The 12,493-nt window shown below is 41.4% G+C and overlaps 1 protein-coding gene across 1 annotated transcript; it reads left to right on the top strand.

The window, feature by feature from the left end:
• The first annotated feature begins 5,755 nt into the window (after window positions 1-5,755).
• On the top strand, window positions 5,756-9,359 carry PROP1 (PROP paired-like homeobox 1). The gene is made up of 4 exons (XM_007463123.1): window positions 5,756-6,212; window positions 7,393-7,625; window positions 8,361-8,720; window positions 9,265-9,359. Exons 1-3 carry the CDS (start codon window positions 6,104-6,106, stop codon window positions 8,697-8,699), a joined length of 681 nt encoding a protein of 226 aa, XP_007463185.1. The 5' UTR covers window positions 5,756-6,103; the 3' UTR covers window positions 8,700-8,720; window positions 9,265-9,359.
• Window positions 9,360-12,493: the final 3,134 nt, after the last annotated feature.

The following is a 12,493-nucleotide window of genomic DNA, read 5'->3' on the forward strand; positions in this document are numbered from 1 at the left end:
TCTTTCCCCTTAAAATTAGGCTTTTTATGTCCTATTCATGAAATCTTTGCCTAAGTCAGTGTAACAAATATTTTGTACCATGTTTTCTTCCAGTAGTTTAATAGAATTTTGTCTTTGATTCATTTCCGTGAGTGAATATGGTGTGAGGTAAAAAATAGAGTTAGTTTCTATCTATACTGATGACCAGTTGTTGCAGCATCACCTGCTAAAAAGATTTCTGTTTCCATATTGAATTATACTTGCACCTTTGTTGAAATTCAATTCTATTTCTGGAGTTTCTGTGCGTTCCATTCATTTCTATGTTTATCTAACACCAATACCATACGGTCATGATTATTGAATCTTTATGTTAAAATCAATAGTGTAAGTGATATGAACTTGTTCTTAATTTTCAAGGTTTTAGGCTATTTTAGGTCCTTTGATTTTCATTATAAACCTTTAAATCAGCTTGTCGATTTCTTTAAAATTGTTAAGATTTTGATTGGGTTGTATTGAGTCTGTTGATTCATTTGGGGAGGATTAAATTCTAATCTTTTATTGCTAACATATAGACACACAGTTGATTTTGCATATTCACCTTGTACTCTGAAATTAGCTTATTAATTCTCGGAATGTTTCTGTAGATTCCATTGTATTTTCTATGTACTTAAACACGTAAAATAAAGCAAGAGTCAGCAAATTTTTACTGTAAAATGCCAGTTACTGAGTACTAAGATGTTGCAATGTCACCTCTCCCATTGTAGGAGAGCAGCCATAAATAATACGAAAAGAATGATGATGGCTATGTTCCAAAGAACTTGTTAAAGAAAGAAATAAAAGGCAGAGGGCTGGATTTTGCTTATAGGCTGTGCTTTGCCAACTCTTGTTCTTGGGTTTTGCAGAAATGAAATCATATAACATGTACACTTTTGTCTGGCTTCTTTAGCATAATTGTTTTGAGATTCATCCATGCTGTAGCTGTAGTTTATTCCTTTTTATTGCTGGTAATATTCCATTTCATGGCTATACCACAACTGCTCATACAAGCTCCTGTCTATGAAGACTTGTGTTGTCTCTTAGAAATAAAGCTGCTAGCAACATTCAACTACAAGACTTGGTATGGATCAATGCTTTTTCTTCTCTTGGATTAATTAACTAGAAGAGGAAAGTCTGGATCATTTTAAGAATTTAACATTTTTAAGAAACTGCCAAACTCTTTTCCAAGGTGGCTGTATTGCATATATTTCTTGGTGAATTGTCTGTTCAAATTTTTTGCATTTTAAAAAATTACATTGTCTTACATTCTTGAATTTGTATATTGGGCATAGTTTTCCTTTATCAGATATATGAATTAACAGATAAATGTTCTTATTAGATATATGATTTGCAAATATTTTCTTGCAGTATGTAACGTCTTTTAATTCATTTATCAGTGTATTTTGAAGGGCAGAAGTTCTTAACTTTGATGTTCAATTTACCTGTTTGTTCATTTATATATGGTCTTTTGGTGTCACATCTCAGACATATTTATGTAATTCAAGTTCCCAAAGATTTTTTTTTTTGCGGTATGCAGGCCTCTCACTGTTGGGGACTCTCCCCTTGCGGAGCACAGGCTCCGGATGTGCAGGCTCAGCGGCCATGGCCCAGCCTCTCCGCGGAATGTGGGAACTTCCTGGACTGCAGCGTGAACCCGTGTCCCCTGCATCGGCAGGCAGACTCTCAACCACTGTGCCACCAGGGAAGCCATCCAAAGATTTTTTACCTATGTTTGAAAGTTTTATAATTTTAGATTTTACATTCAGATCCGTGGTCCATTTTGAGTTAATTTAAAAATATTGTATGAGGTATGGATCCAAGTTCCGTCGCCCCTCACCCCATATGATTTAGATAGCCAACTGATCTAGCACTACTTTTTTAAAAGAGCTAGACTTTCTTCACTAAATTGTCTTTGTATTTGGGTCTGTTTCTGAATTCTTTCCTTTCCATTCATATATTTGTCTATACTGATGGCAGTACCATTTGTCTTGATTACAATATTTTTAAAATAATTCTTGAATTTGGACAGTGTAAGTCTTCCAACATAGATATTTTTCAAAGCTGTTTTTGATATGCTAGGTTTTTTGCATTGTTTTATAAATTTTAGAATCAGTTTGCCAATTGCCATGAAAAAGTCTGATGAAATTTTGAGACCACATGAAATGTTATCAATTTCATAATTAACAACAATAATTAGTCTCCTGACCCAAAAACATAGCATATTTCTTCATTTTTCCTTTAATTCCACTCACGAATATTATTTTTAGTTTTCAGTGTACAGATTGCTCATATTTTTGACAACTTTAACACTAAATGTTTCACATTTTATGCTACTGTAAATGGTACTGTTTTTAATTCAAATTATTTATTATTTGTTGCTATATGATTTTTTAAAAAATATTGGTGTTGAATCCTGAAACTTCGCTAAACTCACTAATTAGCTATAATAGATTCCTTATAATTTCATCAAAAATTCTACATGGCAGATTATTGTGTCCACATACAAAGACAATTTTACTTTTTCCTTTCCAATCCAATTGGGTGTCCTATAATTTAATTAATTCAGATACTAACTATCCTGACCTAAGACAGATTCCATAGTTTAAGGGCTCAGTCCCACAAAGCTGCCCCCATTCAGATGGTAATCACAAGTACTGGGCCCCCAGGTTTCTCATACTCTGTTAAACTTGGTTACACATTTGGGTTTACATGACCCCATCCTCAAATTGGATAATTTGCTATAATGTCTCACAGAACTCAAGGAAACAGTTTATTTACTATTATTGGTTCATTGTAAAGGATATTATAAAAGACACAAATGAATAGCCAGAGGAAGAGGCACACAGGGACAGGGCAAGGTCAGGAAGGGTCCTGAGTTCAGGAACTTCTGTCCCACAGAATTTGGGGTGCACCACCCTCGTGAAACTTGGATGCTCGCCTTTCTACTTTTCCTTCTTTCTCTGGCCTGTCATATGGAAATGACGACTGTACTTCCAGCTGCCACATTGGACCATAAGATGAGGATAGAAAACTTACACTAAGATAGTGGAGTAGACATTTCTGAGCTTGGGAGTCTGATGACATCTTAGATCCACTGTACCAACCTTTGAATACCTACTTCTGAACTTACTTTGTGTGTGATAGAAAAAAAACTTCTATCTTGTCTAAACCAACATTTTATACATTTTTTTCTTTTGAAGATAATAGTACTGTTCAAAATGGCCCCAAAGCGTAGTGCTGCAAAGCTGTCTAGTGTCCCTAAGTGCAGGAGGGCCATGAGGTGTTTAACGGAGAAAGTAATCTTTGTTCAGGCATGAGTTGAAGGGCTGTTGGCCATGAGTTCAATATTAATGAGTTTACAATATATATTAGTAGGGTATATTTAAACTGAGACACACGTACAACAATGTTATGTATTGATTGGGTGACCAAAAATATTGTGGCCAGAGGCTCACAGGAACCTATTTCCCTTAGTAGTAGTGGGTCAGTATCACTAATTCAGTGTTTATCGTGACTTTATGGAACAAAACTACCTATATAAAGAGAATTGACTATTATTATCCCTTGATGATAAAGCTGAGGTGCAGAGATAAAAAGTAATGAGCCCGGTTTCATATAGCTAGTAAGTGGTATAGTTGATATTTGAACCCAGGGCAGCCTGGATCCAGAACCTGTATTCTTCCCCACTACACCATCCTGACTCTTGTAGTGTGAGAGAACCCTGGGTCTCAGGCTTCCTTGAAGTTCAGGGTTGGGAGTGGGAATCAGGATGCCCTGGAAAACAAACTCCTCCCCAACCTCCTAGGAAATAATGGTATCTTGGGATGTCAAGTCAAACCTGTAGTTTCTCAATGTCTTGGGGAGCAGGGTAGTAGGTCAGAGTTTCTTTGTAATATCAGAGTGTCCTGGGATCATCAGGCTGTTTTGGATGGCTGGTCAGAGTTCCCTTATAGGGCTAGGCTATTTTCAGGCAGCAAGAGTATTGGAATTCAGTGTGTGCTTGTGGATCCAATTTGACTACATGAATCTTGGGAGGCAGAACTGTCATGCAGCTCGGGTTTCTCTAGGAGGTCAGAGTATACCCTGGGGTAGGGGGAGAGGGGTTGGCATTTGGATCAGTGCTTCTCGACTTCTATGTTGTTATGACCTGAATGTTTGTGTCTCCCCACCACTTCATATGTTGAGTCTTAACCCCAGTGTGATGCAATGATATTTGGTGGTGGAGCCTTTGGAAGGTGATTAGGGTTAAGTGAGATCATGAGGGTGAGAGCCCAAGATGAGAGTAGTGTCTTTATAAGAATAGAAAAGAGACCAGGACTGAGTTCTCTTTATGTCTTGTGAAGACACAGAAGGTGGCTCTCTAACCCAGGAAAAGGCTCTCAGAAACTGAATCAGCTGGCACCTTAATCATGGACTTCTCAGCCTGCAGAACTCTGAGAAATGAATATCTGTTGTTTTAGCCACCTTGCCTTTGGTATTTTGTTATGGCAGCCAGAGCTGATGAAGAAAGTGTACAGTCAGTTTTTATTGGGATCTTGTTACAGTGAATATTCTGATTCAGTAGGACTGAAGTGGGGCCTCAAATTTTGCATTTCTAACAAGCTCTCATGTGCTGCTTATACTTCTGATTCATGGCTTACCTCAGGATCCTGGAAGATTACCACGTTTTCCTGTCTTGAATTGTTCTTTTAAAGGATGTGTGTAAAAGATTATCATAACCTTGGGGATCAGACAGTCTTATGAGTACAGTGTGTTCCAAGGGGATTAGGGTGCCCTCATTGATTCAGTCTATTCTGACATTTCAGAACTTCATGGCTGGGGGCAGGGATAATCTCCTAGTTGAGGTTGAATGCTCTAGGTTTCAGTGTGTCTTAAAGGACCCTAGAGTCCTAGGGTATTGTGCTGTCTTTAAAGGGTCTGGATGTCTTAAGGATGTCAGAATGTACTTCCTAGATCTAAGTAATCTCAAGAAGCAGAGTACTGCGTGTATCAGGGTGTCCTGACTGCTCAAGGATGCTGGGTATGTCAGGGTTTCCTTGAAGAATCAGATGGTCAGGATGTCATGGGAATCTCAGTCTTCTGCAGAGTCCTGAGGTCCAGGGAGATCAGGATGCACCTGGAATACAGATGCTCTTGAGGGTAAGTGTTCTCTGAATGTCTGGGTGACCTTGGAAAGTCATGGAATCTTGGGGGATTCTGGGTGAATGAGGAGGTGACATTTCGGAGAGGAAAGCAGAAAGTACTTGAGAACTATGGTGTCTGGGTGACTCATCCTATGGTTCAGGTTGTCCTGACGGGGTGCCCAGTGTATTTAGAGAATCAGGATATCTATGAGGGGCCAGAATGTACTTGTGTTTTTTAGTTTTTTAGTTTCCTGGAAAGAAGTCTTTGGGAATCACCCACATACTGAGACACAAGGCAGGCCCTACTCCTGTTCTCCATTTGCACACTCTCTCCCTCTCCTCTCATGATGAGATTCTGAGGAGGGGTCTCAGGAGGAATGTTTTTTCTCTTCCTTCCCCTGCCTGCTCCCAGGAGGGGATTTAACAGGACAAAAGAATTTGGTCCTCTGGGAATATGAGCTCTTGGCCCCGGTCCCTGGACCCTCCAACAGAGCACCTTCCTTCATCCGGCTTGTGATCCTCCCCTGATGATGGGGGCTCTGGTGACCAGGCAATGATTGGATGGACCCACAGGGGTGAGGAAAAGGTCACTCCTCCAAGGCTCAGGGAGAAAGAGTTAGTGTGGGATTGCAAGCTGGGAAAGTAGGCAGCATCCCAGAGAGAGACAGGGCAGGGGGAGAAAAGTGGAGACTAAAACAGAGAAACAGGGTGAGGGCAAGGCAGAATGAGAAGATAAGCAAAGGAATGGGGAATTAGAAATAGAAATAAAAGTTAGAAAAAGGAGAGAGGGGGAAAAAGATCTATCTATCTATAGCTACACAGGGAGAGAGATTCAGAGAGAGGTATAAACAGGGGGAAAGCAGTGATATACAAGGCATAGAGGGGAACAGAAACAGAGAAAGACTGATCCAGAATCAAGACTCAGGGACACGAGACTGGGCTGTCTTTGGTCTTTGTTGTGAGCCATGGATGCAGAAGGGAAGAGTGAGCAGGGTAAACAAAAGAAGGGGCGAGTTTGCAGCAGTCTCTGGCCCGAGGGCTACGCAGCCGCTGGGACTTTGACCTCCACGGTGGGTGAGTGAATCTCTGGGGTGGTCCTGAGGAAGCAGCAGGTGTGCATGCTCCATGCCCAGGCTCCGTGGGCCAATGGTTCACCACGAGGAGAGTGAAGAGGAGAAGTAATAAATCAGAATCCTAGAATGTTAAAAACAGGGGAATCTTAGAAAACATGGGGTGATACAACTCCTTTGCTTTACAGAGTGGCACATTGTGGCCCTGACTGATGAGGAGGGGGCAGAGGCAGAGCTGAACTCTGTCTCCTCACTCCTGACCTCAGTTTGCTCACTGCACTGTTTTCTCCAAAGAAGAGATTTGGAGTGTTCAGGGCTTTGGATCCGAGGAGAGCAGGGTCTAAGGTGGACAGTGAGCACTGGGTAGGGACTACTCACTGGGTCCCCATGGGGATGGGATCCTCGCTCCAGATATCTTTTCTCTGTGTGTGCCTCCCAGGTGTTTCCTTTGCTCCTGTTCTCTATTACCCAGCTGGCTCTCAGACTAATTAGTGTGGAGGCTTAGTGAGCCTGTAGGGAGAATAGGCAAGCCTTTCCCACGAGCTCAGGTTCCTGCAGCCTGGTGGCCAGGCCAGGACTGGGATAAGGGAGAAGATGAAATGTATGTGTGAGGAGGGTGTGTCTGAGCAGAAGAGTGAGGAATGTTTCACCTTCCCAGGTGGAGGGAATAGGACAATGGGAACAATATAAAGGTTTAAGTTGCATGTGAACCATGAGAGCAGGGAGCAACTCATAGGGGTCTTAGAGACCTGGGCAGTTTGTTAGGTTGTCAGAGCGAATAGGAGATCCACAGGTGAGACCCAGGAAGGTGGTATGTGTGCTGAGAGAGGTGAAAGGCTATGGAAGGTCATGGCTTACATGGGGATGCATCCGGGAGAGTGTAAGAAGTAGGGGGCACAAGGCGCAGAAGTGAGGCAGAGGGAGCATGAGTGCTCAGGATAAGTGAGTCTGAGGGTCGGACTTCATGTCGAGAGGGCAGCATGGGTTAGGGGACTCAGAAGTGAAGCAGGGTCAAGGGTGAGCTGGATTCAGCTAATTCTGAAAGCTGAAGAATTTCTGGTCAGGTCAGAGTGTATGAGCAATACACTGGGTCCTAGTAGAATCTGGGGATTCCAGCATATGTGGTCTGGAATGGATGGGTGGGTCCATGCGGCAGCAAACTCTCCCTCCCCCCTCCTTCTCAGACATGAGCACTCAGCCCTACAGGAACCTCTCTGGTGTAAGAGTGGGGAGACCAAGTCTTTGCTCACAAGGAGAACAGAGGGGTCGCCCACACTCCCGGCGCCGCCACCGCACCACCTTCAGTCCAGCGGACTTGGAACAGCTGGAGTCAGCTTTTGGGAGGGACCAGTACCCTGACATTTGGGCCCGAGAAGGCCTTGCCCGGGACACAGGCCTCAGCGAGGCCAGAATCCAGGTGATGGCCCAGGATCCTCCCCCTACCATCCCCTGAAGAAATGCAGATTTGGTGATTGGCAACTACCGGGGCATAAATTCTCAGGGCACTCTAACCCTAACCCAAATGTTCACCAGAACAGAGTCTTATGTAACAGTCAGCATAACCTCATTTACATCAGGAAAGTCACTTGAGTTTAACTTTGTAGCTAACTTAATTTAACTTGAATTTCAATATCAAACCCCAACCTTAACAGTGATGTGAACTCCAACAGAAATTCAATCCTAACTATTCACACATGTATGTAACCTTGTCCCTAACCATGGCCTTGAAACTCAACCTGATGCTTGCTCAATTCTAACCGTAGAGTTAATCTTAAGAATAAACTGTACCCTAAATCCAACCTGGTCTGTAACAATTAAACTCATCCATAGTCTTAGTCTCTAATAACTCTAGAGGAAATTTCCCATTCTCTGTGGAGGTAAAATGCCACTGTGTCATGTTTATCTCTTTCTTTTTACAAGTTGACATTTCTTACTCACCCAAAGTTGTAGCAGGGCAAATTTAGACATGGAATGGGGGAATGCTGCGGGTCTTGCTTTGTCACTAGTCCTGGATCATCTATGCCTTCTGCAAGAGCTTTACTTCCTCTGGGGATATGGGGGAATCTTATGCCCTATACATCTGTAGCCACATATGACAATGCCACCTATTTGAGAGAGGGCCTCTGATGTAGCTATTCTCCCTCTTCCTCAGGTCTGGTTCCAGAACCGCAGAGCTAAGCAGAGGAAGCAAGAGAGGTCACTGCTCCAGCCACTGGCCCATCTGTCTCCTGCCACCTTTTCCGGTTTCTTGCCTGAGCGCCCTGCTTGCCCCTACTCCTACCCAACACCACCTCCCCCAATGACCTGCTTCCCTCGCCCCTACAACCATGCCTTTCCCTCTCAGCCCTCTGGTGGTGGTTCCTTTGCTCGACCACACCAGTCTGAAGACTGGTACCCCACCCTGCACCCAACCCCTGCTGGTCATCTGCCCTGCCCTCCACCCCCACCCATGCTTCCCCTCAGCCTTGAGCCACCAAAGTCCTGGAACTAAAGTTAAACAAGTACTGATAAGGTAATTTCCCAGCCTGTGACCTTCACAAAACAGAGAAAACTGGGTGGTTTCCTTTCCTTCTAAGGGTGAAGTAGAAATATGGTGAGGGACAGCTCAGAGACTGGGAATGTTAAAATGGGAGATCATGATGAAGGCTCACTGTGCTGATTAACTGAGTGAATTTAAGGAGGTGAAACTACTGGAAGATATAGGTAAAAAGCCCCAGTGAAGGTGACTGGTGGAAAAGTGACATTGAGGGAAGCAGTGGTTGCTGCTTGGTGGATGGAAATGGTTGAAGGGGATAGAACTTTTGGGACTTCGCTCGTTGAGATCACAGTTGAGGACCTTCATCCCCATTGTTTCTAGATGATTTCAATAAGATTTTTTATTTAAAGTCTACCTATATATCCCTTCCCCATCACCACCATCTGAATCCATCAATAAGTTTTGTTTATTCTATCCTGGAAATAGCTCTTGAATTTATTCCTCTCCTTTCTGTTCCAGCAGACACTTTGCTTTTTCTGGGCCATGTTTTCTAATTAATCCTCCTCCTTGGTTCCCTTAGCTCCAGTCTTTCCCACTTCCAACAGGCTTTGTAAATCTGATCATCAAATATTAGCTCTCCAGTGTCTTATAAACAATAAATAAATAATACCTGATTTGCTAAGCCTGTAAGAGTCTTCAATGTCACCTTCAACGTAACTTTTAAGTCACTTGCATGTGCTTTTGTTATTGAGCAAGGGCTCCTGTGACTGCAGCACAGAAAGCCAAACTCTGACAGCCGATGTGTGCAGTAAAGTAGGGTTTATTGCAGGGCGCCAAGCAAGGGAGTGGGAGACAAGCCTCAGATCTGCTCCAACTTGGCCTTTGAGTTGGGAGTGTTTTTAAAGAAGAAGAAAAAAGAAGTTGGAATTAATCATTGTCTTGTGACATCTCTTAAGCATAGTAGACGTCAGGATGTTTCGAATTTACAATTCTCTAGCCACCTGGGGGATCTGTGAGCTCATCCTGCTCTGGAGAAACAACCTGAGTTTTTGTGTTAATGATGATATCTACAACAGCAATTTTAGTACATTAATGATGTTATAGACAATAGCAATTTTAGTCGTCTGATTCTGTTTGATTAGTGTTCAGTTAGCACAGGATTGAGGTCAGAAGAGGCAAACAAGGGAATAAAGTTTTGAGTAGAGAGATTAATCATAAACTCACAAAGGGAACTAAATTTTAGAGAGGCTCAGAAACATGCTGTGGCCTAGTTGGTTTGCCATTTATATACCAGATTTCTTATAATGTACTTATTTTACTCATAATTTACTTATTTATATGTAGGTCTACCTCACTTATGGGCAGATACATAGAAGAATTCTGAGTAAACAAGCCTCTAGGGATTTTATTTGCAGTTTTTTTATGTATTATATTTTAAAAATCTGGAATTGAAACCTCTGTGATGCACAATTACATTTCCATATAATTATCCCCTTGTGCCAGACTGCCTTCCTGAAAGATAATACTGGTTTGCATGCCTCCCAAAATGTCGGTGTCAGTTTCAGCACATCCTTATCGACATTGATCATTTTGGACAATTTTTAAACTCAGAGTGATGTCTCCTAGTTGGTTATTTTTTCAGTTTTCATTTAATCAATTGCTAGTGAAAGTTTAAACGTTTCATGTTTATTGGCAGTTTACATTTTTTTCTCCTTTGCATTGCTTTTCTGAGTTATTTGTGTATTGATCTAGTCATCTCTTAATAGTGCTTGAGGAACCCCAAGTGAGAAATCTTCCCTTAATTTTACTGGCTTCACCCATGTTTTCCTCATTATTTGGATCAAAATATTATGCCTTGAATCATCTTATATTTATTTTAGTTTGTGCAGTAAATTAGTCATCCAATTTCCCCTCAATCAGCTAGCTGGTTTTTCCAATATAATTTATTTAACAGTCCAACATTGATTTGTAAAAACAGTTTTCCACACTAAGATCTCATATGGAACAGTTGTAAATAGTTGTAGACTCCTAATTCTTTCCCACCAATTAGCTTCTCTATTCTGATATCAGTGTATCTTGTTATTTTTTTTTCCAGATTTCTCTTACGTTCCTCAGGAAACATCTTGGTATTTTTTTAAAAAACAAATCTTAATAAGGGTTTTATAAATTACAAAAGTTATATAGGGTCTTTGTAACAGTCAACCCAAAAGATTTATATACATATAAGACATATATAGATGAATATATATTATACATGAATATATATTTATACATATTAACCTGGATTAATCACAAAACCCCATGTTAAGCAAATTCACCTCTACATGAGATAAACATTAGTAGTGTGTATCTGTCCACAACTTATTATGCTCACAGAAAAATACAGGCATACACATATAACAGGGAAGAACAAAATCTGACTCCATGTTGGATCTGTTTCTTTTACTTTACCCTTTGCTCTCCATTACTTTTTGTTACTATAATCACTAAAAGGCTGTTGTCTATAGCTATAGGCATATATAATGGCCTCTCTCGGGGAACCCTGCCCCTCTGCCTGAATATTAAACTAAAGTGCCTTTGTTCAGCTCACCCTGACCCTGCCCAACTGTGAATGGCTGCAGAAAAGAAGAAATTAACACAGCCCCTCCCTGAGGATGGCCAAAAACCAGGAGATATTTTGCAAGTATTATGGCCTTTTACTTTACTTCCTCACCTCTTCCCCCTCTCTGTTCTATAAAAAAAGCTAGCATCCAGACCCTGATAAGATGTTACTCTAAGACATTAGTCTGCCATCTTCTCAGAAACCTGCTTTCCAAATAAAGTTACCATTCCTTTGCTCAACACCTTGTCTCCTGATTTATTTGCCTGTTATATGGCAAGCAGAGCAAGTTTGGACTCAGGAACACACTAATATTTTTTCCTTTTTAAAAATAAAAATGAAGTCCTACTGTAAGTGGATATAGATATAAAAACACCTTTCAACGGGATCGCATAGATTTTTATTGTTTTCATTCCATTAACTGGCAATTTTATGAGCCATTTAACAATTCCCCTATCATTTGAGAGTCAGTTTTTGATATTTTGTTTTGCTTTACCACCACAAATGCCAATGTAGTTGTTTCATTAAAGAATAATTATCAAAAAAAAGGTAAAATCATGACTTTCATAAATATGTAATTTTTTTAAACTCATTTTACTCATAAGGCAACGGTGTCAAAGCCAGTTCGAAGGGCAAAGACCAAGCATATTTATATGGAATAGTGAAATGAATGTGTAAATGGAGGCAAAATTGCCTTCTTTCCTAGTTGAGGAGGAAATTCAATTGACCCTTCAGGGGATGGGATTTATTTACATGTCTATAGACAAGAATTATTTTGCATTGCTCTCAGTTATCTACAATTTACAGAGTTATAAATTAGCTCAAAGGCAAAGAAAGCCTCAGAGTGCACAAAGAATCAAAATCAAATAAACTGGAAAGGTGGGCCCTAAACAGTGCATGGCTTTCCATTGAATCACATTATCCCCCTACAGTTTCCTTTGGTCCAGGTGCTTTTTACTTCTGTAGGCTAGATGTCCCAAGGTTGGACTACTACGTTTCACATTGTAAGAGATAGGGCTTCCCTGGTGGCGCAGTGGTTGAGAGTCCGTCTGCCGATGCAGGGGACGCGGGTTCGTGCCCCTGTCTGGGAAGATCCCACATGCCGCGGAGTGGCTGGGCCCGTGAGCCATGGCCGCTGAGCCTGCGTGTCTGGAGCCTGTGCTCCGCAATGGGAGAGGCCACAACACTGAGAGGCCCACGTACCACAAAA

This window comes from Lipotes vexillifer, unplaced genomic scaffold, assembly GCF_000442215.2.
Source record: "Lipotes vexillifer unplaced genomic scaffold, Lipotes_vexillifer_v1.1 scaffold514, whole genome shotgun sequence".
Classification (NCBI taxonomy): domain Eukaryota; kingdom Metazoa; phylum Chordata; class Mammalia; order Artiodactyla; family Lipotidae; genus Lipotes; species Lipotes vexillifer.